General features: G+C 37.4%; 1 protein-coding gene across 3 annotated transcripts; it reads right to left on the reverse strand.

Annotated features, from left to right (window-relative positions):
• Positions 1-860: 860 nt before the first annotated feature.
• On the reverse strand, positions 861-21669 carry LOC127945879 (centrosome and spindle pole associated protein 1). Of its 3 annotated transcripts, none has more exons than XM_052541966.1 (29): positions 21521-21669; positions 21186-21360; positions 21008-21080; positions 20778-20881; positions 20478-20558; positions 20037-20132; positions 19261-19553; positions 16565-16644; positions 16350-16446; positions 16192-16249; positions 13879-14228; positions 13620-13738; positions 13297-13369; positions 12936-13047; positions 11550-11697; positions 10379-10465; positions 9742-9863; positions 9507-9656; positions 8840-8983; positions 8662-8775; positions 8400-8466; positions 8186-8312; positions 7787-7923; positions 6020-6157; positions 4680-4723; positions 4467-4530; positions 3448-3530; positions 2822-2972; positions 861-1523 (listed from the first exon to the last, which is right to left on the reverse strand). In XM_052541966.1, exons 2-29 carry the CDS (start codon positions 21258-21260, stop codon positions 1315-1317), a joined length of 3396 nt encoding a protein of 1131 aa, XP_052397926.1. In that variant the 5' UTR covers positions 21261-21360; positions 21521-21669; the 3' UTR covers positions 861-1314. The 3 variants fall into 3 exon arrangements, with proteins under 3 accessions (XP_052397926.1, XP_052397925.1, XP_052397928.1); XM_052541965.1 differs by having other exon boundaries at positions 13297-13372; XM_052541968.1 differs by lacking the exons at positions 861-1523; positions 2822-2972; positions 3448-3530 and adding an exon at positions 3589-3894 and having other exon boundaries at positions 13297-13372.
• Between the last annotated feature and the right edge of the window lie 126 nt (positions 21670-21795).

Raw genomic sequence — 21795 nt, forward strand, 5'->3', positions numbered from 1 at the left:
ATTTTGAATTCTGAAAGGGAATTCCAAAATATATATATATATACACAAAAAAAAAATCTCAAACACTTTAAAAATTCTAATTTACTAGAATATTTATATTTCAAGCAAACTGTTCTTCTGAACTTTTTATAATCATCAACAAATTCTTTTCAAAGTTGAAAAAAAAAATCTGAAGACTGAAAATTCATCTTTGCTGAGGAATAAATTACATTTTAAAATATATTACAACAAAAAAAAAGTTATTTGAAATTGTAAAAAAAAATTTTTTTCTGTATTTTAATAAAATAAATGCAAGCTTGGTGAGCATATTAAACTACTCTAGTAAAAAAAAAAAAAAACTTACCTTTTTAAACTGTAGTGTCAAATATATATATATATATACATATATATATATATATATATATATATATCAATTGAAACACTGTTAAAGCATTGTGGCTTTTTGCTTACAATGGTGTTTCTCCAAGACCTGAGCTCTAAAAAAAATTTAAAAAAAGGACGATGGAGCACAGACAAACATCAAATTTCAATGAGGTTTATTTTTTCAACACAAAAGCCAGCCGTTTTCTGTGAATGTGTGAGACTTCCAGTTCATTAGCTGCTGCCGCTGTAGAGAGATAGAAGATTGCAGTAAATGGTAAAACTGCTTGTGCTACAAAGCAGTGAGTTCTTCATTTAGATAATACACTAAAAAAATATGGCAGGACTCACCAGTTTGTGATAAGCAGCAAAATGAGCGGTTTCATATAACTAAAAATAGCTGGATGTGGATTACACTGGAAGCCAGACATTAAAATATATATTTTTTTTTTATTACAAATGGCCAGGCCCACTCTTACGGGAAAAATAAGGTCGATAGATCACGTACAAATAAAATATTTATTAAAGAGTCCATACACATTACCTTACATGCTTATTACATTAGCTTATGTTTTCAGTTAGACTGTAAGCTTATGCTTGCATAAGCTCATATTTCTACTTAAAATTAATGTCAAAAAAATAATTAAAAATGAAAATCAAATTACACATTACAACATTGGAAGTCCATATCGCTCACCTGACAAACAAGCAGAATTCCTGCAGTTTACACATTCATACAGTCACAGTGTGAAGCATCATAGTCAATTTCTCCCAGACATTCTTAATGCTACAGGAAGTAAATGCAATATTTCATTCACATCAATTGAAAGTAAGACAGGAACGAAGAAACGGGACTTCTAAATCGTTAATGTTCATCTTTGGCCTCAAGTGTACAAGTTTGTATGTACTGAACATACAAACTAAATAGCAAAACTGTGATGTTTTTAATGAGATTTAACCATGGTAAGTGGACGGTCCTTCCCAATCCTGGCCTATGTGGTTTCGGCTGGATGGCCTGCGACTGCCCATGAATCTCTTCAGTGTTTCTGAGGAGCTAGGACGTAACCAGAGGTCTGTGGCAATGGTGTCAATGGACATGCAGCGGTCGGTTGAAGGAGAAGTCTGTGGCCATAGCTCCTCCCCTTCCTCCGTTGACACTTCTCCTAGATAGCCCAAAAGATACATACATCAGTGCTTCGAGTTACATTCATGGCTTTGTGTTTAGCAAGCTAACAGCTTAGCATAGCGCCAACTTATTAAGAAGAGCTGTAGAGAGTAGCTAAAACAAGATATCACAATTTAAATGTTTTGATCTTTGTACTTCATATTCTAGACATATCGACCCCTTTAAAAATAGGCAAAACAGCAAGCTGCAGTTGGTCGTGTTAAGCCCAAAGTATTCTTAATTTGGCAGATTATCGCTTTGGATAAAAGCATCTGCTAAATGTAAATGCATATGGTGCACATGCCATAAATGTCAACATCAGCATAGTAGTACTGTATGTGTGCAGCCCAATGTTGCTACTTGCTAACCTTGCATACTCTGTACCCTCAGGTCACATATACGCCTTGATTTTTTAAAAACGATTTACTTTGTCCATAAGGTGGCAGCATTGGCTGTGGACATTGCAATCAAAATAGAAATTGATCAGTGATAACAATAGACAAAACACTTGTGTGAGGGGGTTAAGAGACACCCACAACTCTAGTTTAAAAGAGTACAAAGACAATTTTATCAACCATAACTTCCGGAGAGAAATAGCGCAGACACTGGACAAATTTAAATCTTTCTAGTGCATATGTGTTTAGTCATTCAGTTAAATGGAGCAAACTTTGAAAGGCTATGCTTTCTGCTGCATGCATATGCTAAAAGCCCCCAATATACTTAAAGCAAAATTGAAGAATGAACTGGTGTGATGTCATTTTGAACAAAGATTCGATTTCGATCAGACCAAAACGGAGTTCAAAAGAAAAGTTTGCTCTGACTGGTAAACATATTCAAACTTCTATTCAAACAAAACTTTGATGTCATACACCGATCGATCTGCGCAGCATTGCTTCGAGTCGAACACCTAATATGTTCATGCATTTGCATTGCTTTGACCTTCTCTGTAGATCCCTCCTCCTCACGTGCCACGATTGGTCAATTATGTACAATGCCTGCATGTTATTGGTCAAACTACTTTTCGATCATTACCTTCAGCAAGTATGAAAAAAAGCCAAAACCTGGATAATTTTGGCAATATAGAAATCCTGGCCAGGACGTGTCCTGGGGAAAAGGAGCATCTATGGTCACCCTACTAATGTATACTTTAGGTTTCACATGTTGGTCTCTTCCTGTCAGGTTGCACCAGATTAAGCTGGAGTGTTGACCAGACTTAACGGCAGTAGTCAAATGTAGTCTGTATGCACAAGACTAACCAATCCTAGGTGATCTCCTTTCAGATTCAGAGCTCCTGACCTGATCTCCAATCATGTTCTCTCATGTTGTTCAGCGATGTCATCTTGTTCTTTGTGCGCTCCCTCAGCCACTCGATTTCTGTGCCAGTTAGCGAGTGCAGAGACCGACTGTCAGGACTGCTGTCAGGTCGAGCGTACCTCTTTACCACATCCTGCCGACAAAACAAAAGCACAGCGATTCAGCACTAGTCAGTCATTCCATGCACATTCTAGCTCACATTCTAGTTCCAAATCCCAACACAATGGCTTCTAAATAGTAAGCAGGCTTTAAAGATACCTTGTTTTGACCAAATTCTAAGGCAGGATGCATTTAATCCATAATGGACGGCAACAATTGGAGTTGTTACCCATGTAAAGCGTTCCAAATCAGTCAATTACGAGGTTCCACTGTACTGCTAAATGGACATGTTTGACAGTTGCATTCGCATCACATATCTTTAGCAGAATCTCACACAACATTGTAACATTTAACTTAACAAAAGCATGACTTCCCCATTCTACTGCCCCACGTTCTGCACGAATGGCACCGGCCCATGAAGGAAGTAGTCAGCAAGGCAGCTTGGTTTCAGAACAGAGCTAATGACTTGGCCTTGGTCAAGTGAGGTTGTAGTCACTGGGAACTCTTACTTTCGACATGTCTGTCTTCCTAACTGCTGGTCTCGCTCTCTGGTCACGCCGGGATTGTAGAAGGAACAAATCGCCACTGGGGTCTGAGTAGAAACAACTGATTGGTTATTTACAGCTGACAAATGTTCAGAAACAGCAGGCTCTTCAGTCCCTCCTCTCTCTCTCTCTCTCGTTCATCATGCACGAGTCAAGCAATCAAAGCTTGGTAACTGAAACTGAGCAAATGAAATGGCATTTAATGGATGAGACTGAGACCGTTTTGGGACCTCATTTACAAGGTGACTGTTGATCTCTCTGGGGTGCCGCTGAGGACAGGCATTATCCTCACCCCAGAGTCAATCTCTCTTCTGTCTGGTATTCATAGTGGTCACACTAGCTGTCGTCCGTCTCTGGTGGCAGTGACAGCAGCTGTCTGACGGTGTTGTCACGCATTGTCTGCTGCTCATGCTGACACACACACTCCTATACTTGTAAAAACTTCCCATAGACGAATATGGTTTCTAAATTATATTAAACGATAAGCATCAACTCTAATGCTACCCATGAAATGTCTTTTAAATTAGATATCACATTATATTGCCAAATTAAAGATGAACTACAGAACTAAATATCACAATAAGTTTGGCTTTCACCAGTACAGCAAAACACTTCATGGCATAGGTTATCATTATGATAGTCCACCCAAAAATTAAAATACGCATCCTTATGTCATTCCAAAGCTGTATGATTTAATTTTCTTCTTTTTAGCAAGAGATTTTGAAGAATGCTTTGGTTATTTCTAAAAAAGTAACCAAATAAAAGGCATTTCTAAAAAAAAAATATTCAAATTCCACAAAAGAAAACATCATACAGGTTTGGAACCATATGAGTTTGAGTAAATTACCATTTTTATTTATACATTTTTATTCTTTAAGTATGTATACTGGTGGGTGTAATCTAAATGTAGTGAAAAAGCACTGCTGGCATACATTTGTGAGGAAAACGCATCCCTCCGTTCTTCATTTTTTATGGAAACTTACTAATAAAGGCGCTCTCTGAGTCTAACAGCAAGTGTCTCCCTGGATCCTGTGCAGAATTCAGCCTCTGGGGGGGATCAACACCAATAAAGACGTCAAGTCAATAACCTGAATCATCAGACAGCGCTAATAGAGTGCAGATACCCCTATAAGGGCTCACAAAATGGGTCACAGAAAAACAGTTGAAATTTTTTTTGTGGTGCGTAAACTACTCACTTGCTCATGATGCCGCTGCCCTGAAGACACCACGTCAAAGTAATCTGCTCAGGAAATACAGGTACTGTATGAGTCTGCAGTTTATTTTTTATTAATATAGTAACATTCAAAAGGTTTTTTTTCTTAAGGCCTATTCAGCCCAGGAACAACTATAAAAAGACAACATTATCTATATTACCATCCACGTAAATGGACGGTATTGTTCTGTTTATTATAAGTGCGCATTGCTGTTATATTCTCTGGCACTTTAAAGGGATACTCCACCCCAGAATGAAATTGTTGTTATTAATCACTTACCTCCATCTCGTTCCAAACCTGTTAAAGCTTTGGTCATCTTTGGAACACAGTTTAAGATATTTTGGATGAAATTTGGGAGGCTTGTGACTGTCCCATAGACTGCCAACACTGTCAAGGTACGGAAAAATCTAAAAGACGTCGTCAGAATAGTCCATCTGCCATCAGTTGTTGAAGTAACAGTAATACTTTTTGTAAGAAAAGAAAACAAAAATAATGACAATTCAACAATTCCTTTGTCAACAGTCTCCTCTGTGTCTCTCCACATCACTTTTCTTTCAAATCAAAGCATAAATACACATAGAAACAGCGTAATCCTTGTGGCAAGGCCGACATTCTGACGATGCTTTTCATACTTTTCTGGACCTTGACAGTGTAACTTACTTGGCAGTCTATGGGACAGTCACAAGAATTAATGATAAAATTTTCATTTTGAGATGGAGTATCACTTTAAAATGCTTGAGATCTTTAAAGCAGCATGGATTCTGATTGGCTGTCAATGTTTTGATCTTTCATCAGCTGAAAAAAAAAAAAAAACATGTTTTGAAAGCGATACCAACAACATCGTTTTTCTTTGGCATTATCATTATAGTAAAACTACTGTTATCATTACAGTTGTCATTTTTAGTGTGAATGGGGTCACAAAGGTGGCATTTATTTGATCAAAAACTACAGTACAATAGTGATATTGTGAACATATTACAATTGTAAATATCCGTTTTCTATTTTAATATTATAATGTGACGGCAAAGCTTAATTTTCAGCAACCATTACTGCAGTCTTCAGAAATAATTCTAATATGCTGATTTGGTGCTCGAGAAACATTTCTTCTTTTGAATATCAACGCTGAAAACAGTTGTGCTGCTTAATATGCTTTTGGAAATCATGATGCACTTTTTTAGGATTCTGATTCAATGATCATTTTATGATTTAGAATCCTCGCTAAATAAAAGCATTAATCTATTTTAATAAATTGTACTAACCAAAACGTATCATGACAAAAATGTCACATAAATCACAAATAACATCCTCAATAACAGACTGACCAGCAGCTCTGCCCCTCCTCAGGCTGTTGATGGTTCGCTGCTGTTGGCGTAACAGAGCCTGTTGCTGGATATCTAGACTGTGATCGTCACTGGGGGGGTCAGGGTACGTCTGCCGCACCTCCTCACGAGATGCACCATCTGATAACACAAACACACACAGATAAGAGTCATCCTCTCCTCTAGGACAACAGATAATGCAGGGATTGTTGAATAGAGATAGAGCAGAACATGTACAAACATTATCCAATCACAGAAAACACTGACACATAGAGCAAAGTGTTGTCCATCACAAATGAGAGGAGAACAGCAGCTCTGATATGGCCAAACCAGTTGGCACAGCAATGCAGAGAGAGAATCAGAGCATGACAAAGGGCATGGAGCCGAGCGCTGAGTCACGGTTCACAGAGAGGCTACTCATTTCTCTCCTGCTGGGGGGTTTGATGACTGATATGACCGTTCACCCCATGAGGTGGACAGATGGAGAGGAAGAGCTGGTGAATCCATCTCCTGAGCAGAGGAGAAGGTTAAAGATGTTCATAAACGACATTACAGCAACAGACATTCCTCTAGGAAAACACATTAGCATTTGATACTATATTAGCATCAGTTTCACTCAGCCACATCCAGGTTTTTGCTCTGTGGATGCAACTGTGATTGATTAAAAGCCTCAAAAACGTTAAGCTTCATATAGATAATCTTCGGTTTAATCTTTAGCTTCTCCATTAGCGTCTGCTCCTACAAACCCTGCAAAATGTCTATCACAGACTGTATTTTTAGTATTATTTATATACAATAACAGAATTTATTCACATTTTAAATTAGCATTCATTTTTAATTAGCTTTTATATTTTCATAAAAATGGTTTTTTTTTCTATGTGTCAATATCCATTTTAGTTTCGTAATTTTTGTGCTTCAACTTTACATTTCTTTTTTTTTTTTTACTATGCTATAAGTTTTATTTGGTAAAAAAAGAAATCTCGAATATTTCTTCATTTTCAGCTTCTTACATTTCATGTACAGTAAACAATTATTTGCAGTTGACAGTAATAACTTTGATGACAAAAAGCTACTTTATAAAACAGATAGTTCCGGTCCTTGATTCTGATTGGTTGAGCCTCGTTCGAAGCTGTTAATTATTCTACAAACATACACCTTTGTTTACGTCTGTGTGTTGCTCTGCAACCACTCTGTTGGAACCACAACCATTTCTGAGGAACTACATTGTTTGGTGGAAGAATACTTTATCTACATCATAATACTTCGGTACTCGGTTTTATTCTGTGAAACCTTACTGCGTGAATGGAACATCAGTTTTATAAAAGCAATAAACCTTATTGCTTTATTTTATTAACTTTCTCCATCCACCTATCCATCCATCCAGTCAGCAATCTGGATCAGGCAAAATAGAGTTCGACTCTAAAACCCACAATCCTTTTATGGCAAGTCATTCCACTCGGCAGCCATTTTGGCATGTAGCATGTTTGCTAAACTCATTTAGCCAGTGTGGTAATGTGTGACTTTTACAGGTAGTTGAAGAGCAGATAGTAGTTTTTTGATGTTACACAGAAGCTAACAAAGGATCAGAGTGTGAGTAACAGGAAATGAGCGTGGCTATTGGTGGATATGTGAACTTAATAAAGGCTGGTAAATGGGATTTTGGGAGCCATCACCGCTGTGACGAGTCTTTAAGAGAGTGAAATTACAGACCTATTGAAGAGCTCTAGAGAGGTTTTTCAAGCAAAAGTCAGGAGATTCTGTCACATTCACCTCTGTACTTCAGACGTTTAAACTCCTGCAGGTTCTGCATGTCGACCGCTGCAGTGTGGGAAGCCGGCCTCTCGATGGGGACTTGTTTGCGTAGTCTCGCCACTTCAAAAACATCCTCCGGGAGGTGCTGTTTTGACCTGTTCAATGCATCAGAGGGACAAAATAAACCTTGTCAGGATGATCAAGAGCGTAAAACACAAAGCATTACCTGTTGACTGTACATCATCCCATATTACATGGCTACTTGCCAAATAAATAAAGACGATGGTCAAATACACAATTCCGCAACCATTATTCATGAGAACATTCATTTAGGGTTGTTGTGGGGGAAAGAGACTTCATTATAGGTTCTAACAAAACACACGTGTTCTAAATGTGTGTCTGCAGGAGGTTTGCTACCTGCTACGAACAGGCGGGGTGTGAACATTTCTGTTAGACTGCATCAATTCTCCCTCCAGACGTCTCTGTTCACTCCGCAGCTGCCTACGCAAGGCCGATAACTCCCTGATCACCGTACGGTTTTCTTCTAAAACCCAAAGTCAGAATACAATTCAGGGATACGGTCCTTTACAGCCCTGGCGGTGGTGACAGGATGTTATATACAGTATGTTACCTGTGGCCCTGATCTCGTTCCTGCGGGCAGGCACTGGGGGAGAATGTGGTGCTGACTTCGATCGGATCTGTTGGAAAAAAAAACTGTAATAACTAGCACTACATGTTATTCACTTAGATGTTCCCGTTTAAGTTTGAGGTTGTTGTCCAGAATAAACTCGAGTGTGGACCCTATCTGGGTGTTTCTTCAACTTTGGGGACATTTTTCCATTGCAGGGCTTGATTTTTGTTATTAAAAGTAGTTGTGCATATGTGTCACTCACAGACAGAGTAGCAGAAGAGCGGTGGCTCTCCATCGATGGAGGACTGGGCGTCTGTTGACGTGGTTTCTTCTGCAAAGCTGGTAGGGGTGGTGACGGTGCCCTGTGGACCTTTTGCTGTTTGAGAATAATGTGTCAGCAAATTGTTTGTGCATATGACTTGATAATGTGCACTCTTCACCTCCTCCAGATGTGTCTGTTTCTCTCTCTCCTGCCTCTTTCTCAGGGCTTCGTTCTCCTTCTCCTCCGCTTCTTTCCTCATTTTCTCAGCCTCTTTACGGCGCTCTTCGGCGTGTCTAATCAACTCCTCATTTTTGGCCATTTGCTATAAAATAGGTGAAAGAAAGAGAGCACATCCTGTGGTTCTGTACCTTGTCTTTTAACTTGCACCGTTTCATTGTTCATCTAATTTTCCTGTCATTTTTCCATTAATTTCTATAGGAATCTACGCCATTTCAATAGAAAATTGGAATTTCACATGATGCCGATAGAATTTACTCATACAGATTTCACATCGGATTCAAGTTCCACTAACAGAAAGCCAGAAAATTACTTGTTTGACCATGAGATGTGTGTGCTTCACTGACATTAGATATAAACCTTTATTGGCTGTGAAATTGATATAACTGCTGGTACAGTATTATGACACCATTACGAATGTAGCTGTTTGTTAGGGATTATAAAAAGGGGAAAGTTTTTATCGTTTGCTGTTTTTTGTGTCACACTTGGTTAGGCCTTTAGAGGATAAGTTCAAAAGTTTGGGTCAAGAGCAGTGCTTCAAAGTGAATCCATTGTCCTCTCGCTAGGCCATTTCTTTAATTCACATGTTATAACTGTGAAATAAGAACCTCTTTCTCTTTCTGACGCTTCCTCTCCTGCTCTTCCTCATACTCTCTTTGGATCCGAGCTCGCTGTTCGGCCAGCCGCCTCTCTTCTTTCTCTTCCTCGAGCCTGTGCCGTTCCCTCTCTTCTGCCTCCTTTCTCTTCTTTTCCTCGATCTGTTTATCCCAGAGATGATGACAAAGTGAGACAGCAGGCCGAAAGCAGAGACAGCTGAATCCAAAGCTGACTGAATGTCCGTACCTGTCGTTTCAAGCAATCCTTGTACTTTTCCTGATCGTGGCGCTGCTGTGGGGTGGGCAGTTCATTGAAAAGGTTACCTCTCACTTGCACAGGCGGCTGGGAAGAATGAAAACCTGCAGGTTCTACAGGGGGCAGAAAAGATTTGAATGGATGGATGTAAAGGTCTTTTATTTGTAGCTTCTAAAAGGTTTGATAGTATCCACAATCAAAGTCAAAGGGTTAATTTTTTCTAAAAAAAAAAAAAAAAAAAAAAAAAAAAAAAAAAAAAATATAATAATAATAATAATAATAATAATAATAATAATAATAATAATAATAATAATATATATATATATATATATATATATATATATATATATATATATATATATATATATATATATATATATATATATATTTTTTTTTTTGTCATTTCTAAAATATAAATTTAGCTAAATGTATATTCCTTTTAAAATATACATTTTATATACAGTATACCATCATGGACCACCAGCTAATAACCTGCTGTAAGTGCATATTATTGCAGCCATTTAGAAATTAAATTCATTTAAATTCCACTCTAGTTACATACTTTTTGTGAGTCAAATTGTAATTCTGTGGCCATGGTACTTGATGCATGAGGTACATTTTCTGTCACCTGTTCTAGAAGCCTCTGGAATCCTTGCTAATCTGCCTCCGGAATCATAAGCTTCCACGTTTGTTTTATGCATTTGTTTCAAATCACCTGGAAACACAAAAACATGACTATTTATACCATTCATTTTCAGTATCAGTCTGATGATAATGAATGATATACATTTTCTGTTCTCAATCCAAAATCTATTAATTTAACTGACACCACTGAGCAACTATAAGTGCAAAGATTGTGATTTACAGTACAGTTCAGGGTCAGTAAGAATTATTATTATTATTTATTTTTTTTGGAAAGACATTAATACTTTTATGCTACAAAGACGCATTCAATTGATCAAAAGGGACTGTAAAGAGGTAAATATATTCTTGAGAGTCTCGAAAAAAAAAATGGTTTTCACAAAACTGTTAAGCAGCACAACTTCTCACACTTTTCAACATTGATAATAATAAGAAATGTTTCTTGAGCACTAAATCGGTTTATTACAAACATTTCTGAAAGACTATGTGACACTGAAGACTGAAATAATAGCTGGAGAAAATTCAGGTTTGCCATCAAATTACTAAATTACATTGAAAAAAAAAATTATATATATAAATAAATTAATATATATATAAATAAATAAATTTTATATATATATAAAATAACCCCAAACTTTTGAACTGCAGTATTTTTAAGTATTATATAAGTTAAAAACAAGTTGTGCTCATAATTTTACACACTCCTTGTATCTGCATAAGCATCTCCAATGAGCATTAAGACTTTTCAGTGATTTTTCTAGTCATGATTACTGAGTGAACACTCATAAAGACTTTAGATTCTAGATGCGGAATTATTTCTAAACCGAGTAAGACCAGAAAAAGAAATCTCACATTCACTATCCGAATTGCCATGATTATTTCTTGACCTTTTTTCTTCATTTTCATGATTTCCATGACCATAGAAACACTGATAAATATAAATATCTCTGCCAAGTATACAATAACTTAATCAGGGCCAATGCATTATAATGTATTATTTTTAATTGATTAATGTCTTGCAGATGTTTTTTATTTTGCATGCAATTCTCCCACTAACAACCCACAATTTGCTGATGGCACTAATGGAAGCCTCATTAAACTGCAGCTGACTGTGGATAGGGAGTTGACTGAGTGGAGTGTGAACTCTGTATACGTACTGATGAGGTTTCCATGATCATCCCTAAGAGGGGCTCCTCCTCCTGCTCTCCCCCAGGGCTCGTAGGCCTTCATCTCAGCCTCTAGTTTAGCATCATACAGCTCATTTTCCACCTTCTCGCGATGCCGTCTTTGCTGTCGTTCTTGAATCTGTGCACCGCAATTTAGACAATTAGGCTTTGTTCACACTGCACATTGTCTGATTTGTTGTTCATATCCCGAATAAAAAAAACAAACAAGTTTAAATCATATTTGACATTTCCACAAATCAAATTGTATTTATTTTTGCTGTTCAATCTACAAATTACTGAATAGATGAAAAAGGATTTTTGCTGCCTGCCTGAAAAGTCAGATATTGTAAGAATGGGACATCAAAATCAAAGTAGTACTACTCAACATGTTGTAATCTGACCTTAAAAGTACACAAATAAATGCTGTTATGTTGAACTTTCTATTCAAAGATTTGTAAAAAAAAAAAAAAAAGGTATCAACAAAAAAATATTGGTAACACTAGTATAGTAGTGACTTATTCTCATTATTAACCAGCTGCTTATTAGCATGCTTTTAATTAACATATTGGTAGTTTATTAGTACTTATAAAGCATTTATTCTGCATGACATTGTACATCCCTATTATCCTACCCAATACCTAAACTTAACAACTATATTACTAACTATTTAGTAGTAGAAAATTAGGATTTTACTGAGGTCGTAATTAATGGTTTGTTAATAACCTGAATTTAAGTGTGACCAAAATATTAACATCATTGGCAATAAAAAGAAATGGTTCCTGTATAGTTTAAAATGGTTTCTGACTGGAGAAATGGCTGCTGAAAAAAAAAAAAAAGACTTTAAAAAAGATTTGTATTTTATTTTATAAATATATTTACATTGTAATAACAATATTTCACAATATTACTGTCTGGTCTTTGCTGTATTTCTGGATGAATAAATACAGCATTGGTGAGCATAAATCTCCTTCTTTCAAAAACACCTTACCAAATCGAAACATTTGAACAGTAGTGTTCACTCAATGAACTTTCATCTAACATCATTTAATTAAATTATTTAATTGTAATTAATATTATCTTGAAAAGTAACTCGTTTTAATAAATGTATCCGTATCATCACTCCTTAAATGACTTCATGATTTGGTTTGATGCCTGAGGGTTGTTTGATGTCATAATTCTGACATAATCTGTAATTAATATTCAATTCATTGTAGTAATAAAACCGTTAATTAATTTTTTTTAATTAATACATTTTTGGTATGTTGTGCTGTGTTATCCTGTTACTGCACCTTTGCATAAATTCAATTCAAATTATTTGCACCCTTTCTATGGCATGATAATGAAATAATCTCATCTCATAAATCACTGTGAGAGCACCTGCTGCTTCAGAGCTTCCTGATAGCTAACAGCACTTTCCTTGACCTGCTGCAGTCTCTCAGGAGGAACGAACGCTAGTCCTGAAGGAACAACTCCAGCATGGCTGATAGCTCTATAGAGAGACAGAGATGAGCATTATGTTATTCTGTTGTATCTGAATAAATGTGCCCCCTACTGTTACCTCAGTATACAATACATATCGTCATTTCAATACGTGTTGTTTTAAATGAGGTGCAGCTAAATGACAGCTCTGACTCTGACTGAAGAAGCCACTTGCGAACACATTGTAAAATCCCTGTCATGTGACAGACTAAATTCTAAAGCTAAATAATTGGGCTTTTGTGTGAACACATGTGCTTACTGCGTGAGGCCTCCAGATGGAGCCTGTGGAATGGGCCACTGTGCTTCTGGAAGGATGTGTGCCTGCTGACCCACTGCTGGTCCATCCAACACAAAAAAAAAAAAAAAAAAAAAAATTCACATTAAACATGCAGTCCACAGCTACATTCATCATAAAATAGCCAGGGACTCAAACTATAACGCAACTACTGCAGAAACAAATGTCATATTGCAACATAACACTACTCATACTGACCAACAACACAAAATACCAATAAATGGTACAGATTATGTCATACATTAGAGCAGATGTATTTAGTTTAATCAGAATTTGATGCTACTTACAGAAGGCCAGATTGGGGTCTAGAGGATTTCTAGCTCCATAATAGTAATACGCATTATCATAAGGAGTTTGATAGGAGTCAGTGACAGAGGGACCCAATGGAGGACGCACACCTGTAATTCTGATATCATAGAACCAACATATTTCATTAAACATGTATAAATTCCTGTCTATTGTTTTATTAGGGCATATAATTAAAAAGTTAATGTTTTGTTATTTCAGTGCAAAATCTAAGAACGTAACACAAAATCTTATACAAACCTTGGGGCAACTATCTCCCCCAGGGTTCTTGAGAGACTTCTGTGATTGTCTTCAGTAACAAAGCTGGTGTCCTTGTCCCCAAACCCTGTTCCAGCCTCCAGACCAAGGCCTGATGTATAAGCCAGCCGGCTTAAGACAGAGCTGTGGACTATAGATGGTGACTGGAACGCAACACGAGGTCTCTCAGGGGGTGCTGTCTCCTTTGGTGCTTGTGGAGGTCTCTGTTCTCTAAGCCGCCTGGCAGAGTCAGCCCTGAGCTCCTCCAGACCCAGCCCTGTGCGGTAGAGTACTTCCATTCTCCTGCCCTCATGTTCCCGGGTCACGGCACCAATTTGTTTGATTCGATCTGGCTGTGAGAAACAAGGGAAGATGGCTGTCAATAGGAGCACAGCAGGTGTTGCACAGCTATGACTGCAGTGAAAATGTATGTCAAAGTCCAGTCTATCGGGTCAATCTCAAATTTTGTTCCAAAGTGCGAGGGGAACAAAAACATCTTCTTGCACGGTATATTACAAGTCTTCTAAAGACATACAATTGCTTTGTGTGACGTACAGGCCAAAATTCAAGTCGTTATTTACTAATAATCACCAATTTAGAACGTAGTGCATGTTTAGTGAAGTGACATTCAGCCAAGTATGGTGACCCATACTCAGAATTTGTGCTCTGCATTTAACCCATCCGAAATGCACACACACAGAGCAGTGAACACACACACACACACACACACTGTGAGCACACACCCGGAGCAGTGGGCAGCCATTTGCAGTTGGGGGTTCGATGCCTTGCTCAAGGGCACCTAAGTCGTGGTATTGAAGGTGGAGAGAGAGCTGTTCATGCACTCCCCCCACCCACAATTCCGTCCGGCCCGAGACTAGAACCCACAACCCTTCGATTGTGAGTCCAACCCTCTAACCATTAGGCCACGACTTCCCCAATGAACTACTTTTGTTTTATTTTTTATCCTATTTCATTATGGACAGAAATCTTGTTGACCACAAGAAAATGAAGCACATTTGTGCAAAATATTCTTATTATTTTATTTTAATTGCCATGAAAATGTCATTATGCAGATCTTAATGGTCCTAAAAATAAGATACACGCTCCTAGTTATTTCAAATCTTAAATTGTGTGCGTGTAGAATTGGGGTACACACACACATACACACTTATTAATATACATAATTATATAATTCAACTTACTGATTATATGATGCTTAGTAATTTAAAAAAAAAGAATTCTTATTCTTTAAAAATGTATATAGAAACAATATAAAATCTAAATATAAAACATTTAAAGGGGGGGTGAAACGCTCGTTTTCACTCAATATCCTGTTAATCTTGAGTACCTATAGAGTAGTACTGCATCCTTCATAACTCCAAAAAGTCTTTAGTTTTATTATATTCATAAGAGAAAGATAAACACGACCGGCTGGAGGCGTGACGTGTGGGCAGAGCTAAAGAATCACGAGCGCCAGTAGGCTTTTGCGTTGAGAGTGTTTGGAAGTTGTGACATTACCGTGAGGGAAAAACCATCATCCAAAACAAACCATGGCTAACACTCAGATTCAGCGTATATTTATGATCCAGAATCAGATCCCGAGGCTGAAACTGAACGTGAGCAGCAGCAGCAACAACTCGGACGCACTAACAAGGAGGCAGAGATATTTTAAGCAGTTTTACTCACCGCCTGCGGTTCCAACACACGATCGTGGCCCTTTTTCGTTGGGATTGCATCATCCTTAAGAAATAAACGATACGCAAATCCGTCGTCAAACTGGGCCTTGTTTGTAAAACAAGCATTTTCGAAATGCAGGGAACAAACACAAACACTTGCACAACTCCGTTGATGCTCTGTAAAAATAAACTCCATCCACTGGTCCCTTAATGCGTTTTTTTTTGGTAATCTGTGCAGGGTTGTCTTGCCCTGGCAACCAAAAACACACTCCTTTCGTGACTTTTCGGGACGCTCTCGCTGTGATCAGTGATTGTGTGTGCACAGCCTCTCTCTGCTCTGCTATACAGGAGCGCGCGCTCTTCCGGCAAACGTGCCCTCAGGACCCATATAAGGAAATTCCGCTCCATCTAACGTCACACAGAGCCATACTCGAAAAAAACTTTCCGAAACTTGTGACAAACCGCAAGGGGTATTTTGGCAACAAAAATACTCCTTCAAACGTACAACTTAATTTTTGAAACTTTGTCCATGTTTAGCATGGGAATCCAACTCTTTAACAGTGTAAAAAACTCAGTATGCATGAAATAGCATTTCACCCCCCCTTTAATTTTTAAAGATCCAAAACCTGAGGACCTTCACCTTTTTTTCTGGATCAACAGCACCTGTTGCAGCCACTCTCAACTCTAGCTCCTTCTCCCTGTAAAATTGAGTTTAGATGGTCAAGTGAATATTTGAGCCCTTAAAGGTTTTAATTCAAATACCCACAATCAGCATTTCAAATACTTGATGTTTCTCACTTCCTTTTGTTCTTTTGCTGTTCGGCTATTTGCTGTAGCAGCTCCAGTCTGTAACATTCCTTCCTCCTCTGAGAGGCCTCATTCCCTTCAGTAGTACCTAAATAACCCATTCACAGGTCAGAAAGTACACACATTTCTATATATATATATATATATATATATATATATATATATTCTGCATACAGTTTGATTTGACCCAACACGCATTGTCTTACCAATCATAAGTCCTGTAGAAAACTCAGTCATGTTCTGCTCGTTGACAGATCTGCTTTGCGCTGGAATCAGTGCTTGTAGACTACATCAAAAATCACACAAAGGAACAAAAATCTCCTTACAGTGTCTTACACTTAACACACCCTGATCTCTGCAGCCCCGGCCAAACTATTACGTCACACACATCACATATTCAGTAAATTAAAGAGCCTGGTTGCAGAGCCATCAGAGGCTTTGAGCTTCCTCATCAACACCAATCAATACACTCCCACTGATAGAATGCGCAGTAAATCCAGCCGATCCACAAAAATCAGCATTTCCTGTCTGTATTGTTAGAAACCCTCATGTAGACTTAATTGAAAATCCTACAAAAGACATGAAATCTTAAAGGTAAAAACTAAGGCTAAAAACAAATCACACAATTTTATTTATTTTTTTCCACCACAGGTAGACTCGAAAGACAGTAAACTGATTAACTGCATTTTATTTTCAGTGAAAGACTGGCTCAAACCCCAGTTACTCTAACTGCAGATCAGTGCTTAAGTTGAAGCGCTCTTAGGGTCTGTCTATTCTCCTGACAGCTGTCTGCATTAACTGTGTCTAGAAGTAAAGATGTCAAATTTAACAGAGATTACAGCCTGTACAACCCTACATTTGCTTATACAGGTGTATCTCAAATTATAATGTTGCGGAAAAGTTCATTTATTTCAGTAATTCAACTCAAATTGTGAAACCTGTGTATTAAATAAATTCAATGCACACAGACTGAAGTAGTTTAAGCCTTTGGTTCTTTTAATTGTGATGATTTTGTCTCACGTTTAACAAAAACCCACCAATTCACTATCTCAACAAATTAGAATATGGTGACATGCCAATCAGCTTATCAACTCAAAACACCCGAATGAAACTTAAAACTTGCTCTCATCTGAAAAGAGGACTTTGGACCACTGGGCAACAGCCCAGTTCGTCTCCTTTGCCCAGGTAAGATGCCTCTGACAGTGTCTGTGGTTCAGGAATGGCTTAACAAGAGAAATACGACAACTGTAGCCAGTTGTGTGGTGGTTCTTGATGCCTTGACCCCAGCCTCAGTCCATTTTTTGTGAAGTTCACTCAAATTGTTGAACAATTTTGCTTGATAATCCTCATAAGGCTGCTGTTCTCTCAGTTGGTTCTAACATCTTTTTCTTCCACATGTTTTCCTTCCACTCAACTTTCTGTTAACATGCTTGGATACAGCACTCTGTGAACAGCCAGCTTCTTTGGCAATGAATGTTTATGGCTCCTTATGAAGGGTGTCAATGATTGTGTTCTGGACAACTGTCAGATCAGTCTTACCCATGATTGTATATCCTACCTAGTGAACCAAACTGAGAGACAATTTTGAAGGCTCAGGAAACCTTTGCAGGTGATTAGCTGATTGGCACCACATTCTAATTTGTTTAGCCTTTGTTGTTTTTGTTTGTTTATTAAGTTTTTTACGCCATGTTAGCATCATGGCTATTTACATGGCAGACAGGTTCAGTATCATCCATAAGATATACATTATATAAAAAATTTCAACTTAACATAAGATATCAAATCTAAAATACATTTAGGTGGTACATTTTCAAATATTCCATGCTATTCCATTCCATGTTTCTGAATAAAAGCGTTTTCTAGCAGCATCATAAAAATTACAAGTCAACAAAATATGCTTGATAGTCAAAGGAACTTTACATGAAAGACATAAAGGAGGAACTTCGCCTATTAATAAAACCCATGGGTAAGTCTTGAATGCCCCATTCTACACCTAGTAAAGACAACTTGATCATGTCTTGATTTAAAATTGAACTAATATAGTTGAGTCACTAGAAGGTCGATGTATGTTTGGACCAAATGCATTAAAGCTAACAAACTTTTTCAAAGACAAAGGACTGTCTGGTGACAAATGAGTTTCTTGGAGGCAAAAAGCAAAAGGGTTGAGAATCATAACTAGTCGTTGAAGTTCTGCAAAATTTGCCTTTGCTCCACGACAGTTCCACTGAATAATACTGGTATTAATTATGTTGGTAAAACCAGTACGTGGTCTTTACTCCTGTTTAGCCTTTGTTAAATGTGAGCCAAAATCATCACAATTAAAAGAACCAAAGTCTTAAACGACTTCAGTCTGTGTGCACTGAATTTATTTAATACACAAGTTTCACAATTTGGGTTGAATAACTGAAATGAACTTTTCCACTACATTCTAATTTGAGATGCACCTGTATTTGGCTCTTCAACTGTTCAAATCATTTTTATTTCAATGTTGCTATGGGGATGATTTTTCGCAGATTATAGTCTGTTTGGTTGAGGTTGTTAATTTCACATCCTCACAAAAACACCATCTGCGAGTGTCCTATTTGGCATCATTGCAAAAACATATTTTAGCCCTTAAACCAGCTTAAACCATCTTCTTTCCATTTATACATTATATTGCACTTTAACAGATCACAAAAAGAAAAAATTTGATTATAAATTATAATAATGCATGAGGCTGAATGACATCAATATATATCATTTGACATGCATGAATGACATGCACTCATAATTCCTTTCATAATCCTAATTGAAACCTATACTTTACAGAAGTTCCTAAAGTGAACATTATTATTTTTATGTTTCCACCAACTTCTGAGTGCCACCAGAATAAACGACAACAGAGAGAACATGTAAGATGCACCTGTGAGAGCTGTTGTTGTGTTTTCCTCCTCTCCTGGTTTTGCCTGTGTCTTCCTGTACATTTCTATGCCTCTCCTTCCCTAGGAGCTCCATTTCCTCATCAGAACTGGTGCGATCATGGTAAGGGCCTCCCCAGCGATCCGGCGCTCCAGAAAAGGGCTCAGTCACAGTGGCAACATCCCTTTTTGAGAACACAATGTTCTCCAGGCTCTGACTGGCCCTTTGCGCTTGTACCTCTAGAGAACCAGGAGCATACTTTGGAGAAATAGAGCCAAAGCGATCTCTCTCCAGGGCCTGACAGAAACACAATCAACATATGCTGAGGATTCAAGGCAAAGTTCCGGTCTACAGAATTTTAAAAGAACAGTTCCCCCCAAAAACTAGCTGGAGGTGACAGTTTAAAGTTAAAACATCTTGATGTATTTGTTTCTTACTAATACACAGCTTCTTGCTTCACAAGATATTCATTTAAGGACTGGAGTCATGTTGATCACCTGTGGATTATTGTGATGTTTTTATCACCTGTTTGGGCTCTCATTCTGATGGCACCCATTCACTGCAGAGGATCTATTGGTGAGCAAGTGATGCAATGCTAATTTTTTCCAAATCTGTTCCAATGAAGAAACAAATCTACATATTGTGTGACCCTAAGGTTAGTAAATTGTCAGCAAATCTTCATTTTTGGGAGAACTATTCTTTTAAATATGTTTAAATGGTTTGATAAGGACATTTGTAAAGGTTACCAATGTTGAAGTGAAGGTCATATTGCATTCAAACCTGTGTGGTAGCTGAAGTTTTCCCCATTTTCTGTGCTCCCTCTTGCCCTCGGAGAAACATATTATATTCCTTGTTCCTCTCATCCTGCAATTTTTCCTGTGTAGAATTACAAAACTGTTACATAAACGGAACAAAACATACAAAAATTATATGGTAATAATAAACCATTATCATTATTCCTAGTATAAGACCTCATTGTGTTTGCGCGAATCTCAAATTTTAAATGTGTATGCAAAACAGATCTGCAGTTCAGCAATAAACAGGTTTCCACTAGATACTTTATCCACTCAGAGTAAGCATATCATTTTTCATGTCACCGAGGGCTTGCCAAACAGTAAGCATCGGTCTTTGTGGAATGGACTGAAGCAGGTCATGGGATTAAATGTGGAATTTGCTTTAATTATGCCTTCATTTACAAATGGACAACAGAACCACATTTACCTTCGCTGATCTCCGTTCTTTTATGGGAAGAGACAGCATGTGGGACCGTGAAAGTGGATCAGCAATAATTTGATTTTTTTTCTAAGGAAGAAATATAACAAATAAATGAACACTTTATTAACAATAAAAAAATACAATTATTATATAAAAAAGTAATTAACAAAGAGCTACACAAACTATTTAAATAACAAAACAAAAGAAAAACAGGTGTGCTAACAAATTATTATACAGTATATTTCAAATATTTCTTTAAATATTATATTAAGTTATATTTTATTATATTAGAGGAGCATTGTGTACCTCAGACATGAAGCGCCGGTAATCAAGACGTAGTTCTTGCTTTAACTTCTGCTTTTTTCTTTCATATTCCTCTCCAAGAGGTAAACTGAGGCCAAAACTCTCTTCTGGAAATAAGAAAACAATATGAAAATCTCCAATCGCAATGGGTTGGGGGAGTGAGTAGCTGATTTAAAACTGTAATACCCAATATCAAATATTTCCTATATGAATAATATTGAAATATATCCTGCCTTTGGTCTGTTTGAGTTGTGAAGGTTGTGTTTTGTTAGCAGGTTTGATGTTCTCCTTGTTACCAAAACTAGTCTATGAAAGAAAGACAAACACTATAAACACATAGACATAAAAATGGTCACGTTTTAACGCCCAAACACATAAAGCAGCAGTATTTTAATTCGAAATTAAGCTTACTTTCATCTCCATGTATGGTGCTTCTTCTGTGTTCGCCCTTCTCTCGTCCATAAAGTTGCTAATGTTGACATTCATATTCTCCCAAACCAGAATCACCAGTTTATAAAAAGCTCCAGACAGGAAAGAATGCCGAAGAGTGAATATGCTGCTAAATGGGCATGGAAATGAAGCAAGACTTTGTTCAGAGGAGGATGATACGGGGGGAGAGAGAGAGTGAGAGAGAGAGAGAGGTTGTTAGGCAACAACTCACAAAACACACGCCTCAACCTCCCAAATTTCAGACAATGGATGTTCAATATCTTGCCTGTCCATGGTTTAATCAGATTTTCGTTTACCTGTAACTTTTACGTGACTGTCTTAATATCAACCATGTCAACCATACGGGACGGCTATTAATAGTATTATGTGGAACCACTGCTACTTATCTAACAGAAACCATTCAAAAGTTCTCACAGCTGACTTTAATGCATGTTTCAAAATAAAAGTCCTGTTTTTACGGACTGCCCTTACAAAGATAAAAAGGGCAGAAAAAAAAAATGACCGCACTGATTCAAATTTTTAAATGAGGAAAAATATCCAACGCTATACACATATAGAATCTGGTGTAGTT

Source organism: Carassius gibelio, chromosome A24 (assembly GCF_023724105.1).
Source record: "Carassius gibelio isolate Cgi1373 ecotype wild population from Czech Republic chromosome A24, carGib1.2-hapl.c, whole genome shotgun sequence".
Classification (NCBI taxonomy): domain Eukaryota; kingdom Metazoa; phylum Chordata; class Actinopteri; order Cypriniformes; family Cyprinidae; genus Carassius; species Carassius gibelio.